This window comes from Corticium candelabrum, chromosome 16, assembly GCF_963422355.1.
Source record: "Corticium candelabrum chromosome 16, ooCorCand1.1, whole genome shotgun sequence".
Taxonomy (NCBI): domain Eukaryota; kingdom Metazoa; phylum Porifera; class Homoscleromorpha; order Homosclerophorida; family Plakinidae; genus Corticium; species Corticium candelabrum.
The window spans coordinates 6,541,724-6,561,115 of record NC_085100.1 but is presented as its reverse complement, the minus strand read 5'-3'; the positions used below and the strand labels follow the sequence as shown (position 1 = coordinate 6,561,115).

The 19,392-nt window shown below is 42.4% G+C and overlaps 3 protein-coding genes across 9 annotated transcripts in view; all 3 read right to left on the bottom strand.

Annotated features, from left to right (window-relative positions):
• Nucleotides 1-6,444: 6,444 nt before the first annotated feature.
• Nucleotides 6,445-7,127, bottom strand: LOC134191918 (uncharacterized). Its single transcript, XM_062660561.1, has one exon. The coding sequence runs from the start codon at nucleotides 7,125-7,127 to the stop codon at nucleotides 6,723-6,725; it is 405 nt and encodes a 134-aa protein (XP_062516545.1). The 3' UTR covers nucleotides 6,445-6,722.
• LOC134191915 (echinoderm microtubule-associated protein-like 1) overlaps nucleotides 7,057-19,392 on the bottom strand; it is a 47,380-nt gene continuing 35,044 nt past the window's right edge. For 2 of the 7 annotated variants that reach the window (XM_062660555.1, XM_062660556.1), the window contains exons 16-18: nucleotides 9,927-10,113; nucleotides 9,770-9,857; nucleotides 7,057-7,427 (exon numbers count right to left, since the gene is read on the bottom strand). In XM_062660555.1, the coding sequence (XP_062516539.1) occupies nucleotides 7,198-7,427; nucleotides 9,770-9,857; nucleotides 9,927-10,113 (505 nt within the window). In that variant the 3' untranslated portion in view covers nucleotides 7,057-7,197. Of the gene's footprint in view, nucleotides 7,501-8,605; nucleotides 8,784-8,910; nucleotides 9,719-9,769; nucleotides 9,858-9,926; nucleotides 10,114-19,392 lie in introns of those variants that run through there. The other 5 variants (XR_009971865.1, XR_009971866.1, XM_062660557.1 and 2 more) reach the window with 5 other exon arrangements.
• LOC134191916 (uncharacterized) lies at nucleotides 7,416-8,409 on the bottom strand. Its single transcript, XM_062660560.1, has one exon. It carries the CDS (start codon nucleotides 8,309-8,311, stop codon nucleotides 7,655-7,657), a length of 657 nt encoding a protein of 218 aa, XP_062516544.1. The 5' UTR covers nucleotides 8,312-8,409; the 3' UTR covers nucleotides 7,416-7,654.

Here is a 19,392-nt window from a genome sequence, read left to right as displayed (position 1 = left end):
AAAATGCCTAATGAACGCGTGTGATGACGTCAAGATAACGTTATACCCATATATCTCGGTAGCCAAAAATTATTGGCGGTCGCTGAAAATCTGCCAATCTGCCAAAATAAACTCCCTGCCAATATTTCATCTTATACAGTATGCAGGTTGAAGATCAGAAAAAGCATCAAGGACATGATTTGCTGGACCAACTAGGAAAACATCATCAAGATAAGCCAGCACTCTTATTGCTTGGAATCTGCTTTGCAAATCAACCAAGGTTTGTTGTATGCCTAATGAAAACAGAACTGGTTGTAGTATAGTGGTACCGCATTGATACGGATCTCCCGGTCATGTGGGCCTCTGGCTGTATATGTTGTAGTGCAAAGTTGTGTTTCTTGTCTTATCAACTGAGTCATTACATTTGGTAACGAGGATAGCGCGTTTTGACAGCATAGAACAGTACATGGCGGGTTCTGACTTCAAAGATTACATAGACAAGCCCAAGCAGTTATTTGCCGCCAAATTACATTCCCTCAAGCTTGAAGGACAAACCAACTGCAGAGCCAAGTGCAAAACAGAAAGGTATATTTCTCTCATCGATTGGTGCAGAGACATAGACTCTGCTCAAAGATCTGGTCGCCCTGTCAAAACCAAAAGAGAAGAGCTACAAGAAGTTAATTGAAGGGCACTCTCCTTTGTCATTTGAAACTGACGCGATCGATGATCTCAGAGAGATTCCGTTTTCATTCGAGGAAGCAGACAGTCACAGTTTGCTGCCGCAGTCAGTCTTCTGTGACCACGTGTCAATTTCAAGAGGTTTGTTTACAGCAGATGCTACGTGACTGTTTTGTTTGTGGTTTGCGCAGCGCCAGCACTCATATATTAACAGAAAAAACATAATGTACGAGAAAGCGGTACAAATAGCAGTCAGCAACGCGGAGCTGCAGGTGCCATCTACATCTGGGATAGGTGACACTCAGGAGGTGTTACCAACATACAAAATAGATTTCATGAAGGTAGGCGATGTGAAGATAGCATGGTAGTTGTCTTTGATGTGGACAATGGGGCCATCAGCCATTTGAATGTTGGTTCAAAGCAGAAGAAGACTGGGAAGATGGAGTGTATTTCGTAAATACCACCACCCACAAACGCAAAATGCAAATGACTGTTCGAGTGCACATCAATGGAGTAGGTGTTGAGATGGAAATCGATACAGGTGCTTCCATCACCATCATGTCAGAGGACAAGTACAGAAAACTGTGGCCCAACATCAGCGAAAGTCTAAGACCAACCAACGTGAAATTAAGGACATAGACAGGGCAGCAAATCCATGTGAGAGGAAGCAAATGGTACAAGTGCAATATGGAGACCAATCCAAGAAACTGTCATTGGGAGTTGTCACTTGGTCAGTCCCACACTACTGGGATGAGATTGGCTAAACAATATGTCTTGATTGGAAAGTTACTTTCAAGGTAGAGTACCACAAGTCTCTCGAGGAGGTATTGAGGAGACACGAAGAGGTCTTCAGGGAAGAGCTGTTGACTTAAATAGGCAATCATGTGAAAATACTGGTAGATAACGAGGACTGTCCTAGATACTGCAAAGCAAAAGCAGTTCCCTTTGCATTGAAGGACATGGTGAAACTGAACTTCGTCGGTTGCAAGAGCAAGGGATTATTGAACCCGTGACACATGCTGACAGGGCAGCACCCATAATGGCAATCATGAAGAAAGATAAAGAAACTATTAGGTTATGTGGCAACTATAAACTAAGAGTTAACCGAGCCGTGAAGCTGGACAGGTGGCACCCTATACTTAGGATTGAGGACATTCTTACCAGTATATGTCACACACACACACACACACACACACACGCACGCACGTGCGCGTGCACACATGCACACGCACACGCACATGCACACGCACACACACGCACACGCACACACACACACACACACACACACACACACACACACACACACACACGCACACAAGGGCTTGTTTCAGTACACACAATTACCCTTCGAGGTGGCCTCAAAGCCAGGAATATTTCAAAGAACGATGGAGAATGTATTACAGGATATCCTTCATGTGGGGTATACCCAGATGACATTCACTCATTGGTGGAAGGACAGAGACTGAACATCTGACCATTCTGGAGCAAGTATGGTATGCTTCAAGCAAGCAGGCTTCAGGCTACAGTAGAACCTCAGTAATCTAACAGTCCCGTGCCAAACCCTGTTTGGATTAAGTTCTTCGGATTACCAAAAATGCCAAAACATGTAGCCTTGGAGGACACCCAGACCATTGGCGCACTTCGTATCTCTACACATATGTCATGTTTGTGGTAAAGGACACCACTGCAACAACTACATATACTTCTAAATAATGTGACAGTCAGGATTTAAAATAGTCAATATACACGCATTGGCAGAAAACTAGATAACCACAACCTGGATCAGACACCCACGTAGGATCTGGGTACACAAGGCAGAGCACCAAAGGTAATTACTAGTTATCGTATGGGCACGTCAAGGATATCGTTGTTATTCCCCAAGGGGAGTGGCAGCTAAAAGCTTCGCCGAGGTAATTATCGAGGCAATTAGTTGGCACTCACCCAAGGCAAAATAACAACGATATCTAAGATTGATATATGATAAGTAATTTGTATCATGCAAGGCCATTGGTTGGTTTGAATTACCCTTCATTTCAAGCTGTGAGTACGTAAATATCTTACTTCTTACTTGTTTGTCAGTGACCGTTCTGTAACTAATTAGACAGAGTCTAAGTGTGTTGGCCGTTTAGTAGCTCATTAAAGGCATATCAAATCATCTGCGTGTTATTGAAACCAGCTGTGTTGTGCTGTTGATCAAAGCAACGGTAGGGTATACACGTTGCCCTTGACAGCGCCTTCTCACCTATTATGGTAGGTTCATGAAAGGATTGTCAACAGTACTAGGACCATTGCACAAGCTTTGCAAAAGGACAGCAAGTGGCAATGGACATAGAGGGAACAGAAGTCGTTTCAGAGGTCCAAGGAATTGTTATTATCAATGCAAGTGTTGGTGCATTTGACCCTAAAGTGGAGGATGGAGCCAAAACAAGTGGCATTTGCGTTGCATTCTCTGAATCAAGCAGAAAAGGGCCACAGTCAGATTGAGAAGGAAGGCTTGGCTTGCATTTTTGGGGTAACCAAATTCATGCGTATTTATATGGGCGTACTTTCAGTTAATCACAGATCACGCATCGTTCATTACGTTGTTCCATGAACAAAAGCAACGCCAACACAAGCAGCAGCAAGAATTCAAAGATGGGCTTTGAAGTTGGCTTTGTACGATTACAGAATTCACTTCAAACCTGGAACACATCACAGCAATGCAAATGCATTGAGCAGACTACCACTTCCATACAAGACAAAGCAGGTGCCGACTCCTGAAGACACTATCTTACTGATGGCAACCTTGGACAAATCACCGGCGACCTCAGTAGACATTAAAAGATGGACCCGTAGAGATCCTATTTTATCACAGGTTTACAAAATCATACTTAACAGCCTGGAAGTTAGGCAAAAGAGCTAGAACCTACTGCAAGGCGCTGATAGAATTTCTCATTGCACCAAGGATGTGTCCTCTGGGGAGAAACAGTAGTGGTCCAACCCTCAGGAAGGAAAGTAGTACTGGAAGAACTCCACAATGGTCATGCTGGAGTTTCGAAGCTGAAAGCATTATCAAGGGTTCATGTGTGGTGGCCTAACATGGACCGAGACTTACAGAATTTAGTCCAGTTTCATTATGAATGCCAACAACATTGCCACAATCCTCCAAAAGCACCACTTCATTCAAGGACTTAACCACCACAACCATAGTCACGTCTTCATCTAGATTATGCAGGCCCTTACCAGCGATACATGTTTCTTATCATCGTTGATGCACACTCAAAATGGACAGACGTGTACCCAACAAAAACAGAAACTGCAGCAGCTACAATAGAAAGAATGAGATGGTCATTTGCAACCTACGGCTTGCCAGACAATTGTATCAGACAATGGTACTGTTTTCACAAGTGGTAAATTCAGCAACTTCTTACGGAAAGGAAGAATAAGATTTACACTCCGCACCCTACCACCCCACAACAAACAGACTGGCAAAAAGGGCAGTACACAAGGAACCATCAGTGAAACAGTGACAACACTTTTACTACAGTACTGGAAGACACCACACTCTACCATGGGCATATCTCCCACAGAAGCAGTCATGGGAGATGACTAAATCGAGAACAGACCTCCTTAGTCCTAGTCTGGGTGCGACGATACAGCAGCAACATGTCTGATGATACAGCAGCCTGCAGACAGACTAGATTTGTAAGAACCAGTAACCAGATTTTAATAGATAAGCATAAGATCTGTTAGCTCTAGTGGTTTGATGTTAGTGTTAGCTAAGGAAAGAGGTATAGGTACACAATACAGGTACCACTATATTGTAATATAGCAGTACCGAGTTGATACAGGCCTCCCAGTCACGTGGGCCTCTGGCTGTATAGCAGCGTAAAGTTGTGTTTCTTTGTCTTATCAACTGAGTTATTACACTGGTCCTAGAGGATCTTCCAGATGGATGCCTTCTTGAGATGACAAAATAACCAGTATGTTGTTTTGTAGGAAGATCAGAGGATCAAACCCAGAATACACTGGATTGAGATGACTTGACAAGATAGGGAAAGATTTCATTACTTGTTGCAGCAAATGAGAGCATTGATTTGAATTAAAAGCAGTTCTAGCATCTGTCTTCAGAACAATCCAGTCACTGATGGCTGCTAGCAAAAGGTGGATACAGTGTAAGAGAATATCTGGTCGTCCCTCTGTTGACACGTACTCCATGCTAAATTATGAATAGGAGAAAAATTCGAAAATTCACTTTTGATCTGTGTGGAAATACGTTTGCAATAATTCTTCTGAAGACTTCTCCGATAGCTCAAACGTCTCCTGAGGCTTTGAGCACGCAAAGCAATCAGTCATGTGTAAGCCAACAACTTAACACCCGGATATGATGCTTCTCAGCAAGCTTGTGAGCCGTATATGCAGTACCTAGAGCTAATTCTGAGCTTGTGAAGATGCGTGCTGCTCTTGAAATCACTCTACATCTAACCAGATTCGAAGCAGCTCTCTTGCCATGATCTCTAGAGTTACCTTTCTTCATGTCCTCTCTACAAATAGACAGTAAGTCCTCGCATTGGAAGTTATAGAACTGCATGCTATACTACACTGATTGCACAACAGACAGCTTTGCTTGATGGTATGAGCAGCAATTTCCAGCCTGTTTCATCTGTTGAGTTATCTCTGAGTTTGATCTGTACCGTTCTTAGTGGAACGGTTTCGAGAATCTCCTGAGATGATAAGACCAAATGTAGTACTCCCAGGCTTCAGTTTCCCCTGTGAGGAGAAGCAGAAGCAATGAGATTAACAGAAGACGTACAAGTTTCGGGTAGCACACTACAGATTAGAGGTATCTCAAAAGTGGGCAGCTAGTAACGAAGTCGAAGGACCTTGCCTGAAGGAATCAGATTAAAAAAACAACGGATGAGCAGGAAGGCTTCACTTTGAGCAAAATGGTGACATCAGGAAAGGTTCAAATGAGAGACAAACAAATCAAGGATGTCATTAGCATCGTGAGATTGTCAGACATGACAAAGAACTCGCTGAACCCGGCCTTTAAAGACACGGAAAACAACAGGACAACATTCAACGTCGGATTCATGATCAGGCATAAACAGCAGTTGTCCAAAAAGACACAGATGAAACTGAAGAATACGCTAAAAAAAACCAGACATGTCTGTCTGTCTGTCTCATTCATACTTTATGTCTGCATGTCTCTTAGCCTGTCTAGCGTAATGTCAAATACATTCAACAATGTGATAACAGCAGGTAACTTTGTAGGTGAATGTCTATGCCATTTCAAAACGTAACAAAAAAGTGATCTTCAAGCAGAAGGACTCCTCTCTCATATAAAAGTAGAAGACGTACACACATTTAGAGAAAGCGCAGTTTGGTCCACAATTTCATTCAAATAAACAGTTTAATACATGGCCTTAATTAATATGCTTTCTTTTTATTGTACAGCAGAACCTCAGTAATCTGAACAGTCTCGTGCCAAGCCCTGTTTGGATTAGCAAAGTTGTTTGGATTACCAAAAATGCCAAAAGGTGCAGCCTTGGAGGTCCAGACCTTGCCTCGGACACCCAGACCACTGGCGCACTTACGTATCTCTACACATATGTCATGTGTGTGGTAAAGGACACCACTGCAACAACTACATTTACTTCTAAATAATGTGACAGACAGGATTTAAAATAGTCAAATACATGCACTGGCTGAAAACTAGATAGCCACAACCTGATCAGGCACCCAAATAGGATCTGGGTACGCAAGGCAGCGCGCCAATGGTAATTCGGAGTACGACTGTAGTTCAATAAACCACAGCTATAACACTTGATCACTCTTCTGTCTGTCTGTCTGTCTGTCTGTCTGTCTGTCTGTCTGTCAAATCTTTATATTTCATACATATGAACTATTACAAGCTATAGATACGAAAGTGCGTTATATATCAATTAGACCCACACGGGTCTCTAAAAAATTATCAACTTAGGTTGCATGCAATTGGACACTACATATGTCACTAATGTCATTTTCTTTGCTTCGTGAGTGGTTCATCTTCTGGATGAGAACCTTTGCGTTGCACCTTTGGAGAGCTACAGCGAATCTTCTTCTCCAGTAGCACTTGAAATCTTGTTCACTGTTACCAAGGTCGATGTTTTACTTAGTTGAGGTAATTGAGACAGGAATGATTGTGCTTGTCTCCCCCAACGACCGAAGTGTTCCATAACTAGAGGCACGAACTTGAGGCATAATCCACCTGGCAGGACCTTCGACTGGTATTTCTCGACTTTCCTCTCTTCCCTTCTTACCGCTGCTGCCCCGTCTTCTCGGGCTGCTCTTGACAAGATATCGGCACACCATGGGTGGGCCAAAGACACATCTAGTTCGACGTCTGTTCCAGTTACTGGATCCATGATCGCAATGTCAGGTCGATCTTCGCAATCACAGTACCTTCTCTGGGCTAGTTCTTGTGGTTTATGTGTAACTGGCTCAAACATTCGGACCAAACACCTACAGTGGTATTAGACAGGACCTCCTCCAGTCTTACACGTCATGAGATGGTATCCCTCAGAATCCAGGTCTTTTCCGTAATCGCATCTTGTAATCCATTTTGAGGAGTCTACCGGCAATCCCAGTCTCAAAAAGGTCGCCAACTGAACTTCGCTTGGTTTTAGTGCAAACCTTTGTGAGTTCGGGATGGCATCTAGCCATGCTCCTGCCCCTCTTCCTAGAATTGACCTCAAATGCGATACTTCTTTTGACAAGTAGCTGAGTCAATCCTTTCACTGACTTCAGACCTGAGCAGACTGTCTGTTAGCTTTCGCTGTAATTTTATTTCAGTTGTCAAACTGGATATTTCTGTCTGTCTGTCTGTCAAAGAAATACATTTTCATAAATCGGAACTATTGCAGGCTAAATCAGAACTATTACAAGCTAAATCAAACTACGCAACTCTTAAGTAAAAGTCTGATACAAGATACACTACAGTTGACCCTGACAGGGTCTTACAATGACTATTTATTAACTACTGAACAAAATGCTGAAAGGTGTCCAGTTCTGAACTGCGCTTTTGACCACCTAGGATGTTATAGGCTTTTCTTGACATTACTGAAGCATTACATACATCTTTGCAGCTCAACAGAAAGACGACGTCTCCAAAATAATTTAAGTTGGCAGGATTCTTTCGGCCACTTTCATCTCTTGAGAGATGTGAGAGATCGTCTAGATATTTTAGCGCTTTCTCACCCCATCGACCAAAGTGTTCGAACACTAGCGGCACAGCAGATGGTGAGGAACCTTGCGGTAGAATTTCTCCTAAGTACTTTTTGGCTTTGATTTCTTCTCTACAAAGAGCAGCAGCTCCATCAAACAGAGAAGTCTTGGATAGAAAGTCAATACTCCAAAGATGTGCCATTGACACATCTAAATCAGTGCTTTTTCCAGATTGATAGTCTAATACAGTAATGTCTGGCCTGTTGTCTGAATTGCAGTAACAATGTTGTACTTCATTTACATGGTGCAAGTTTAAGCTTCCAAGGCAAGCACTCCATATTCTCACTATAGAGTTGTGTGTGTAAACAGGGCCACCACCAGTTTTACAAGTTAGAAAGTGGTATCCATCCGTATCTGATTCAAGAGACTTTCCACAATCACATGAATTGGACCAAGAACTGAAAGGCATGGTATATCCTAACCTCACCAAGGATGCCAAGCGATAATCACAGGATTCAATTGCAAACTCAGATGAGGAGGGTATAGCATCAAGCCAAGCACCCGCTCCTTTGCCTTGAATTGACCGTAGCCGAGCTGAATCTTTAAGAGTAGGAGTGTTATTTGACAATGATTTGGCCAATGACTGGAAATACTTATGTGACAGATCGTGTTGTAATTTCTGACTGCCAACCAAGTTATGAATATCTGATCCTGGGAGAAGCACTTGGCAAATATCATGATCAACAGTACCTTGTGGACTAACTACAATATTAGCCACTAAATTCTCCAATCCATGAAAACGCCACGACAAAGATTGGAGGGAATGAACTCAGGAAGCTAAAAAAGCAAACGCTGACATGGTAACCATTGAAGTCAATCCAAAGCCACCCGTCATATTGGCAGCGCCACTTGTTCCCAGCACACGGAATTGACATTCAGATCTAAGAGAATGACAAATGTGTTTCGTGTTAGCAGGTCATGAGCTTCAGCAGCCAGGTAGACTAAACAAGGAGACACTGTTCTCAACAAACTAATCAAGTGGCTAACATGGCAATAACGCAGCAATAACATAGCACTCTGTAGGTCATTTAAAGAAACTAGTTTGTTACAAAGGTGACTACCTCCTTCAGCAGAATTGACACATGCCTCTGAAACAAACGAGTCCATTCCTATAGGTGACCCAAGTATAGTGATTCCAAATGATGATGTAGGGATTGAATTTCGAGGGCATTCTGGAGCAGTGTGTGGTCTGTAGATTCACACTTTCTATCAGCTATGTCCAAACCCAGTGCCGAAAAGGCTACCTTGAGTCTGCCTGTCTGTCTGTCTCAATACATGTAATTTCCATTAAATCAAACATTTACATCAAGAGCAAACTTAAAAGAGAAACATACACAGTAATACTACTACAACATGACCATTACAATCCTGAACTGCCTGCCTGCCCGTCCTAGATAATTTCCACCTGTCTTGCAGTTTTTGTATGTCTGGATCGATGAAGATTAACATCACAACAACGCATCCACCTTGCAACGCCATTTGATTGTTTTGCTTCTCTCCTTTTTGATCTCATTTAAACTCACTTTATGTCTGCTAGTCTAGTTTGTTCTTATCTGTAACGTTTGTTGTGGAAGTATAACTATAACACGTCAATGCAGGATAGCATACTAAATTCAAACTTAAATCAGTAAATACATGCAGCACATAAAGCAAGCAAACTTACAATTTCGTAACCCTGTCATCATTAGCACACTACTTCTCGTTGTTCCGTCTGTTATGCGTCTGCCCGTCTGTGCATGGCTGCCTGTCGGACTGTCAGTCCATTCCCTTGATTAGATTAGTATCCTTGCCGTATAAATAAACTGTTTCTATTATGCTAATAACAAGTTATTCTGATCCATCTTGCTCTCATATCATGGTTACTTACAATACAACAGTTCATAGTCTCCGGACACGCTCTGTATATTCCGACTATCACAAGACCAGTCAACGTGAGTAACAAAACTGGAATGTCCCTATCACATCATACATACCACATTACTCCAGTAACATGCCAAGGCTTACTCTTAAAACATAAACTATACCGAACATCGCCCCATTTTATCATAAGCTCTGCCATTGTCATCAACAGAGTAGATGTAGATGCCATTGTCATGTGAGGCTACACACAGCTTGCTGCCATCTGGTGAGTATTTGACAGCAGAAATTTCTTTACTACCATCAGTTCCAGAAGATACGTATGTTCCAGTTACAGCATCAAAAACCAGCCATCTGACAACAAACACAATTTCAAAGTTAATAAATAGATAGAAATACAAAACTATTTATCTGATACGTAGAGCTAATATCCACATGAATAGTGGCGTTTTGGCTTCAATACCATGTAATTAATGCTAGGAGATCTTCATTCATGCAACAGACCTCAGAGTATTCTCCAGCTCGCTAGGCGATTGTTTCAGAACCGGATAACCGCACGAGGCAACAAGTGTCACTGTCGGTGGTGCAGCAGTTCCTCCTCTCTAGTCAATAAGGTTGTTACAAAAAGATCTTGTAGGAAAGACGGCAGAGCAGAGCTGTTCAGTTGCGGATACAGCATATCGATCGTTACGTAGCGTTTCCCACGGTGCTAACAATCTGCCTGCGTATGAGAGAGTTTTGACTGTGACTCAAAGCACTGAACAACCAACCAGTGACGAAACGTGAGAGTTTGATTGGTGAAATACAGTTGGCAGAACGAAATTGGATAATTGGTTGCCCCAAGCGAATAATTGGTTGGCTGAGTCGGATAATTGGTTGCCCCAACCGGATAATTGGTTACCCCAACCGGATAATTGGTTGCCCCAACCGGATAATTGCACGGGAAATACTGCAGTTGGACAGTACATAGTACCCTGCATTGCAAAATGTATTATAGATAAAAGTTCAATATATGTAACTGACAGACAGACAGACAGACATACAGATATGCTGGAAATATTCTTTGCAACAAGCTAACCCAACTGGATGACATCCAAAGTGCTCTGTTACTTCTCAGATTTTGTCATGTCCCAAGAAATAATCATCTAGCTCGATCAGTCTCTCCTAGTCTTTTCAAGATTGCAGCCAAACATCATGATCTCCAGACCAGGTCAACATTCACCAGCTTGTTGGGTTGTGATTCACTTGGTGATACCGCTTGGCTCCAGGCTCAGTTACCAGTGAAGTACGGTGGATTCGGATTGACTGCTAGTGAGGATATCACTCAGTTTGCTTTTTTGGGTTCATGGGCCCATTCACTCAATGAATTACCAATACGCTTTCCTAGTTTAGAGCCTTTAATCGCACAGATAATATCAGGTTTACAACCCATTAAACCAGGCTCTCTGTCTAATACTATTTGCTCTGCTCTACCTGATGCTTATTCACTTCTAGACATCTCTGCTCAACCAGAAAGGCTCCAGCATAAACTATCTGCAGAAAAGGCTAACCAAACAGCTACAAAATTCTTAGAAAACACCACAACACTCAGAGATGCAGCTAGAATTCGTTCTCTACAAGGCAAAGGAGCAGGTTCATGGATTTCTGCCATTCCCACTTCTGGAAAGTTCGCACCTGTGAGTATCGTTTGGCGGCTTTCTGGGGGTTGGGTTTACCTTTACCTTCCAATGACGAAATACAAGCTTGTGACTGTGGCAAACCAATTCATGATTCCAGTGGCTACCATCAAATCACTTGTAACTGGACCAGTCTGGACACACAATTCCATTATGTCTGTGTGGTCTGAGTGTTTGGCAAGCCTTCAAATACACCACAGGAAAGAACCAACAGGCAGGTATTCAACATCTGAAAGCCGTCCAGACAACTCTGTGTTCGACACCAAAGTTGGCTCCAATGTAGAGTTGGACATAGCCTTAGCCCACCCGTGGAGTTTGGACATATTCCCTCTATCTGCTACAATTGATGGAGCTGCGGCATCAAGATGAGAAGGCAGAAAAAGGCAAGACACGGAAAAGAAACATATCCAGGAGGTATGTCTGTACAGGTGATTCCCCTAGTATTAGAACATTATGGGAGATGGGGGGAAAATGCAGAGAGCTATCTAAACACCTTGTCAAAAAGATCAAGAGGTGACAAAGGCTGACAAAATGCAAATAACTTCAAAGACTACTGGAGGAAGCAAATTGCCATCAAACTACAGCAGTGCAATGCTCGTATGTTCCAGAAGAAGGCATCTGACATGAATAGCATTCTAGCATAAACAAGGACTTTATGTCCTTATAATCTTATAGAACTTGAAATCTGTATGGACTCGTAATTAGCCTTTATTTGCTATTGTACCATAGTTCATGTTTGAAAATATACTACCACTGACAGACAAGACAGACAGACAGACAGACAGACAGACAGACAGACAGACAGATAGACAGACAGACAGACAGACAGACAGACAGAATCAAGTTTATTGTCAACAATCTTCACTACTACAAACAGTTATTGTTAAAATGAAATGTTCTACTTGTAGTCCGAGACTATTGCTAATGAGTAAAACACTGAATGACAGACAGACAGACAGACAGACAGACAGACGGTCTATTCTCATACAGATTTTACTTGTACATATGCTAAGATTTTTAAATACAAATCAGTCCTTGCAATCAACAAAGTCATTAATTAACTAATGGACACGACCTTGAATGTCAAAATCAAATAATCTATCTAAATCACCATGATTAGGTGACAGTTTTGAAAGTTTTCTAAAGGTAACTTTGGCATTGCAGCTTTGCAGAATTGTAGAAAATCTTTTATCCAATACGACATGAACATGGAAAAAAGCATAAAATTGGTTTCTGAATTTTGCTGACTGTTGTAAAAATGCTGCAAAATATACTCTGCCTTTGTGCCCCACCTCCCAAATTGTTCTATCACAAGAAGAACACATCTTGATACATATCCTCCTGGAACAGCTCTTCTAAACATTTTTTATTTTTTTCTTCTCTTGTTGCAGACAGACAGGCAGACAAACGCTAGACAAAAAAGCGACGTAGAGGCAAGCATGCCTTCCAATCAGGCTTGGTAGCTTTGGCATGATTTCTACTGCTTTTACCTCAGACAATGCATTCATTGCCTCTTTGACACTTGGTGCTGAAGTTACCGAAACTCTTCCACATTTAATGACATTTTCCAGACTCTGATCACTCATTGCTCTGGCTCACTTGGTGACACTCTTACGAAGGCCCTTCTCTTCCTGGCAAAAGCTTCTCGGATTTCCTATCTGGTAGAAACAAAATTCAACAGTATCTCAACTGCAGACAAGCAGCACTTGACCTAGACACTATGATAGAAAAGGCCCTTACTGGTCGCAACTCAGCCAGCCGAGTCTTGCACTTAACTCCGTTGAATCACACTTGGTGGGCTTCTTGAGGTGAGTCTTCCTATTTTCCCTGATTGGGCAGAGAATTGTAATGCGGATGAAACATTGACAACGGTGGATACCATCTAACCTGCAAGCCGGGCAGAGAAGCTTTTGGTCTCATAAATCAATTGCGTCTTTATGGTCAGATTGTCTGAGAAGTCTACACCATACACCACTGCAGAGCCACAACATCGCTATAGAACACAGAGGATAGGCCGGATATTGTTGTATTTGACACACAATCGGGATCTACCATCAACTTAGATATATCTCTCGCTCATCCCTGGAGCTCTGAAACCTTCCCAATGCCACATACATTGATGGGGCAGCGACTCTAAGACGCAAAGAATAAAAATAGAACAAGTATAATTTAGAGAAGGGACCAGGCGGTGCCTCTGCGAGAATGATACCCATGTCTTCAAGCACTTTGGAAGATGGGGATTAAATGTTTTCAATATATGCAATATCTATCACGCAGTTTAGTCAATGAAGAGGGCAAACCAAATGCCCCAGAATTCTTGGACTCTTAGAGAAGATATTTGCTTTCATGTTCAAGCATAATTGATGAAGACAAATGGTATTGGTAGAAAGATTTTTAAGAAGAACCATCCATTGGCAAACTGGCAGAAGAAGACAAGCAGCTCCATCACTTTGCAGCACAAAGAATGTAAGCCAAAAATGAAACTTCATAAAGTTCAAGAAAAAGATGATGATAGCTAGATGTCCTTCTTAAAACCATTCGAACAAGTGACTCCACCTCCTATCAGTCGAGACAACAGACTCAGCTGCCAGATAACTAACTTGGCATGTAAAGTAGAGTCGCAGCCATGACATCCACAAAGATACAAAAAGGAGAGACAGACGAACAGACACAGCAGAGAGGCAGGCAGGCAGGCAGGCAAGCATGTTATTTTATTAGGATACAGCATCTCTACACACTAGAATATATAATTTTTCAATAATTAAAAGAAAGTGCTTCATAAACAAGTTCAACTATTTCAATGTGTGAAGCACATGATGTTTCTTCACCTCCACGACATACTTCTCCACATTACCCTCAAATGTCTCCGGTGTTGCCCACGACACAGAAACAACCGGGTTTCCCTCCCGATCACGTAATGCAACCCGGATGCTTCCAGGAGGAGGCGCGACCATAGCCATATGCGTTTTGACGGTCACTGGATTGCTATAACCTTCTCTCCGTAGCAAAACAGCTTGATGCGACAAAGACAGAACATGCCAGTCTTCACCTTCTCAACTACATAACTCTTATGATGGAAATTAACAAGGCAATGAACCAAAAGCCATTGATCCTCGCTCTCCTCTTTGCACTGAATTTCCGGGCGACCCTCAAGCGTGTGCTTCATCCACTCATTGGATTCCGAGGCCGGCCATTTCAGTGTGAAACTTTTATTGGCCCAACAGACAAGGACACGTGATGGAGACACAGAATCTTTTGAATGTGATTAAAAATACAAAAATCAGTGTGAACATTGAAGTGACTGGGAAGTTGCCATTGATGTGTTAGGCCCCGGTCACACTATGTCAGGATTGACAGCGACGTTTGCATTAGGGCGGTCACACTTGCTTTTCTCATGATGTTATCTAATGTAACGTGAATGCCACTGTAAACGTGAACGTGGTGTTGACTCCCACGTTCACGTCGGCGTTGATGTACATACCTACGTTGCGTGGACGTTTCTGTAGTGTCGGAAGATGCTATTGTCACTGTTGTCACCTTCGCGTACGTCTGCAACACTCATTCTAGGGTATTTGACCTACTGAGACTTTGCAATTGATTCATTTGTTGTGCCGTTGTGTCATGATGCCGACAAGCAGAGATAGTAAACGCTGGTTTTTCGTTTTCCTGCTGTTCTCGTCTGACGTACCGTGAGCTGAAATACCATCATATGACAACTTTCTTCGCTATGGTTTCCGACTTACATCTATGAAGACCGGGTTTCCTAGGAAATTGATGCTGCCTTCTGTTTTGCACAGCACAGATATGTGGATGAATCCCTATGTGTGGCAATTTGTGAAGCAGCTCAGGCGTCAGTGACGATTTTGGACAGCACCTAGAGGTGCTGGATTTTGGGAGAAAGATGTGCAAGGTACGTGGAGGGAACACGAGCTTGCTTTTCCTGATTGGGAAGACAAACAGTATCTGGACAGATACAGAGTCACAAAAGCAACATTCTGGTTTCTATTTAGACGATACAGCTGGTGTCTACAAAAGCAAAACACCAATTTGAGGAAACCAATAAATGCAGACAAGCGCTTTGCAATTATTCTACACTGGCTTGCTCATTCAACGTCTTTTTCAGAACTATCTATAATCTACCGAGTTGCAAAAGCCTCTATTGTGTCAATTGTGCACGAGGGAATGTATGTGTTGCATCGGTTTCTAGTTCCAGATTCTATTCGTTTTCCCACTGGAGATGAACTGGACCAAGTTATTGCTGACTTTGAAGCACTCTGTTGTTTGCCTGACTGTGGTGGAGCATTAGATGGGACTTATATGCAAATAAAAAAAAACCTAACAAATTTGGAGACAGCTATTACTGTTACAAAAGATTTCATAGCATCATAGTGCTGGGGTGTGTTGATGCCAGAGGAATATTTATTTCAGTCAACTCTGGTCGGCCAGGGTCTGTTGGAGACTCATACACATTCAGAAACAGTCAGCTGAAACAAAATATAGACAATGATGTTTGGTTGTCTACTGTACATCAAAAAATGATTGGGGGATTATCAATCAGGCCATTTCTGGTTGCGGATGCAGCATTTCTCCTCAGTTCGACTGTCATAAAATGTTATGATGGTGACAATCATGTTGGCAGAGAAAAGAGCTTTAATTATTCTGTCATTCGAACAAGGAGAGTAGTGGAACAGGCTTTTGGAAGACTCAAGGGGCGATGGCAAGTAACACCACATAGCAACTTCAAGAATCCGGAGTTCGCGAGCCAAGTAGCTACAGTTGCTTGTGCTCTTCACAATATTTGCGAGAGGCACAACTGTCCCTTTGAAGAAGACTGGTTGCCCGAAGATGCTGCTTATAACAATGATGTTGTAGGTCCTCCTCACCACCATGTAGTTGATGATGATGTACAGCGTGTCAGGGATACCCTTGCAGACTGGGTTCATGCTATCAATCCTAGACACTAATATTTCCCAAGTCTAACCTTACTACAGATATTTTAAATTACTACAGATTGTTGTTATTCCAAGAATATTTTAAATTATACACATAGACATTGAGTAAATGTAAAAGACATGCAACAAGTTAGACATTTTCAATTATAACTATTGCTTATCAGAAAAGAGGCATTTAAAGAGCTCAGCCTGAAATGCTTGCTGTTGCTGCATAAGCTGAGTTTGAAAGATTTGACTCTCCTGAGACATCTTTTTCTTCATTTCCTCTTCATTCAGGCGAATTTCTCTGTCATACTGCTGCCTCTCTCTCTCTCTCCTTTCTTCAAAGTGCTGCAGTTGCAGTTGCATAGCTTGGTCATGCTCAAACTGTCGCCTTTGGCTAGATTCTTGCATTTCTGTCATGGCCTGAATGAATGCTAGCTGAGACCCCGCAGTACCAACTCTTGGGGTCTTGGGAGCCTTCTTTTTCTTCTTTGCCTTTGGTGCTGCTTCCTCTTCAGCGTCATTATCGCTCGAAGACTCTAGTGGTGGCTGTACGGGACTTGATGTACGTGAACTAGATGTAGTTGGTCTGGAACGTGTGGGAAGTGGGTGTTGGGCTTCCTCTGCCACAACACCTGTGGCTACAAACAAGTCCTCTTCAGCACGCTGAGATAGCAGTAGATTAGGTAGCAAAGAAGCGTCGTCAACAGAGCCAGGTCCCAGTGAGGGATGGTTTCGAAAGTGAGCAATAAAAACAGCAAAGTTAGGCCATGCTAATTTGGCAGCTTCCTCATCAAGTGCAATATCGGCATCATCTGTTTCACGCCCCGTTTCTTTTGGAAGACGACACTGCGCATAGATCCCTTTCGCTTTCTTGACAATGCTGTCTATTTTATTGCGCACCTCCGACTCCAAGAAATGTAGAAGACTGACTTGATCGCGGTAGTCATTCAGCTGCTGGGTGACAATCTTCTCCTTGGATTTTTTTGTCATCATTTTGCCATCATATTTGCCAAGTACATCAGCCCACAGCTCTATCAGTTTTGCTTCTGCGTTTGGCGACCAAATGACTTTCTGCTTCCTAGTAGCTGCAGCTGTTGACTTTCCACGATCCGCAGACGTGGGGCTCGTTGACGTTCGATCAAAACAAATGAACCAATTGCAAAGTCTCAGTAGGTCAAATACCCTAGAACGAGTGTTGCAGACGCACGCGAATGTGACAACAGCGACAATAGCACCTTCCAACACTAAAGAAACGCCCACGCAACGTACCTATGTACATCAACGCCGACGTGAACGCAGGAGTCAACAAATACGCTCTACAAGTGTGACCGCACATTTACGTTTGCATGTAATTAGACAAAACATGTGAAACGCAAACGCAAACGTCGCTGCCAGTCCTGACGTAGTGTGACCGGGGCCTAAGCAGGTTGATGTAAATGAAACAGAAGAGAGAAAGATGGTGTTGCCAGTGGTGGTTGCCATGGGAGATGGCAGGCAGGCAATCAGCAGTGTTCTAACTAGGAAATATTATTTAGAAGAGCACAGTGCATGCCCTTCATTCCAGTCAATGTGAACTTCGGAAATGATGGTTCTGGACAACTGGACATGGTTATTACAACCTGTGTATAATATACTCTCAACAGTTTACTCAGCTCAGAGCAAAAATTGAATACTCAAGGCAGATGCTGCATGTGCACACTGTTAGCATAACTACCCACGAAACACTTCATTTTGTCAATATCCATTTGCAAAGTTTGTGGGTGTTGCTACTGAATGAGAAGAGTGCTATTTATTATAAAATTCCTCACTGGAAAGATTTTATGCTTTTAGTTGTATATTTCTGTTTAAATTCAATCATTGCTGAAGTATCAACAAACAGGGTGGCAAGCAGGCAACAGGAAACCACAAAAAACCACAAACACAGACACAACTGCTCGCATCAATTCAGCAAAAGCAATGTGTGCAGTACAGTACCTACATTTAATTAACCTCATTAGTTTCACTGCTTTCAATGTTAGAAACAAAGTATATGTTTCAAGACACAATTAAACATAGACAGATAAATAAACAATTAAACAAACAAATAACTAACAAACAACAAGCAAAACAACAAACACTAAAACACAAACAAATACAATGACAGATTTGTATACAAATACACGTACAAGCAGAAACAAGCCTATACACCTGGAAACTACACCTGAGTAATCTGGTGAGATGGAAAAAGTATAACATTCCTTATCTAGATTCTCGACATCAAAGCATCTCTGTATACTGGCCCAGCCATCTAGTTCAGTGCAAGTGTAAAGTAAAAATGTTGACTTCTGATACCGTCTACGTCCGTAATAACGCCCATACCAAAATAATGTCAATGCCTGTATATACTCCCATGTCTGACAGATCAGAACTTTCAGCCCAAAAAAACCCCCATGCCCAAGTATACGCCCATGGCCAACTAGATGCCCAGAATACGCATGCACAGACAAAACAAAATAGGATCCACAGAACATTCGTTCCGTCTGTGTGCGTTTGCTGAGCTGGTGTCCGTATTGTGTGAAAGTGCTTACTATTCTTCGTTGCAATTAGCGATCCTGATGCTTTTGACAGGCTTCAAGCCGACCACTCCGGTTTGCGTGTGTAGTGTCTAGTTTCTGTGTCTATGCTGATGGTGCATGAATATCAGTACCTTGATCTTGCAAATGGATAATTGTAAGCATTTGTGGTATTTCTGTCTTCAAGTGTTTAGATGCTGACTGGCCAAATGACAGCATATTGCAACCATGTCTACGTCTGAGACCAAAATAACACCCATGCCCTAGTATATGCCCAGAAAAAAGCGTTTCTTTTCTATACGCCAAGGCGTTATTACGGGCGAATACGATATTATGGCAAAAAGCTCCAAACAGATATGGTTCTTAAGCCTGGTTTACAATATTGACCCCGACATCGACGTCAACGCGACAATGTGACGTCCACCTGCACGTCAATATTGTGAACAAGGACAAAATGGTGCGGAGTCA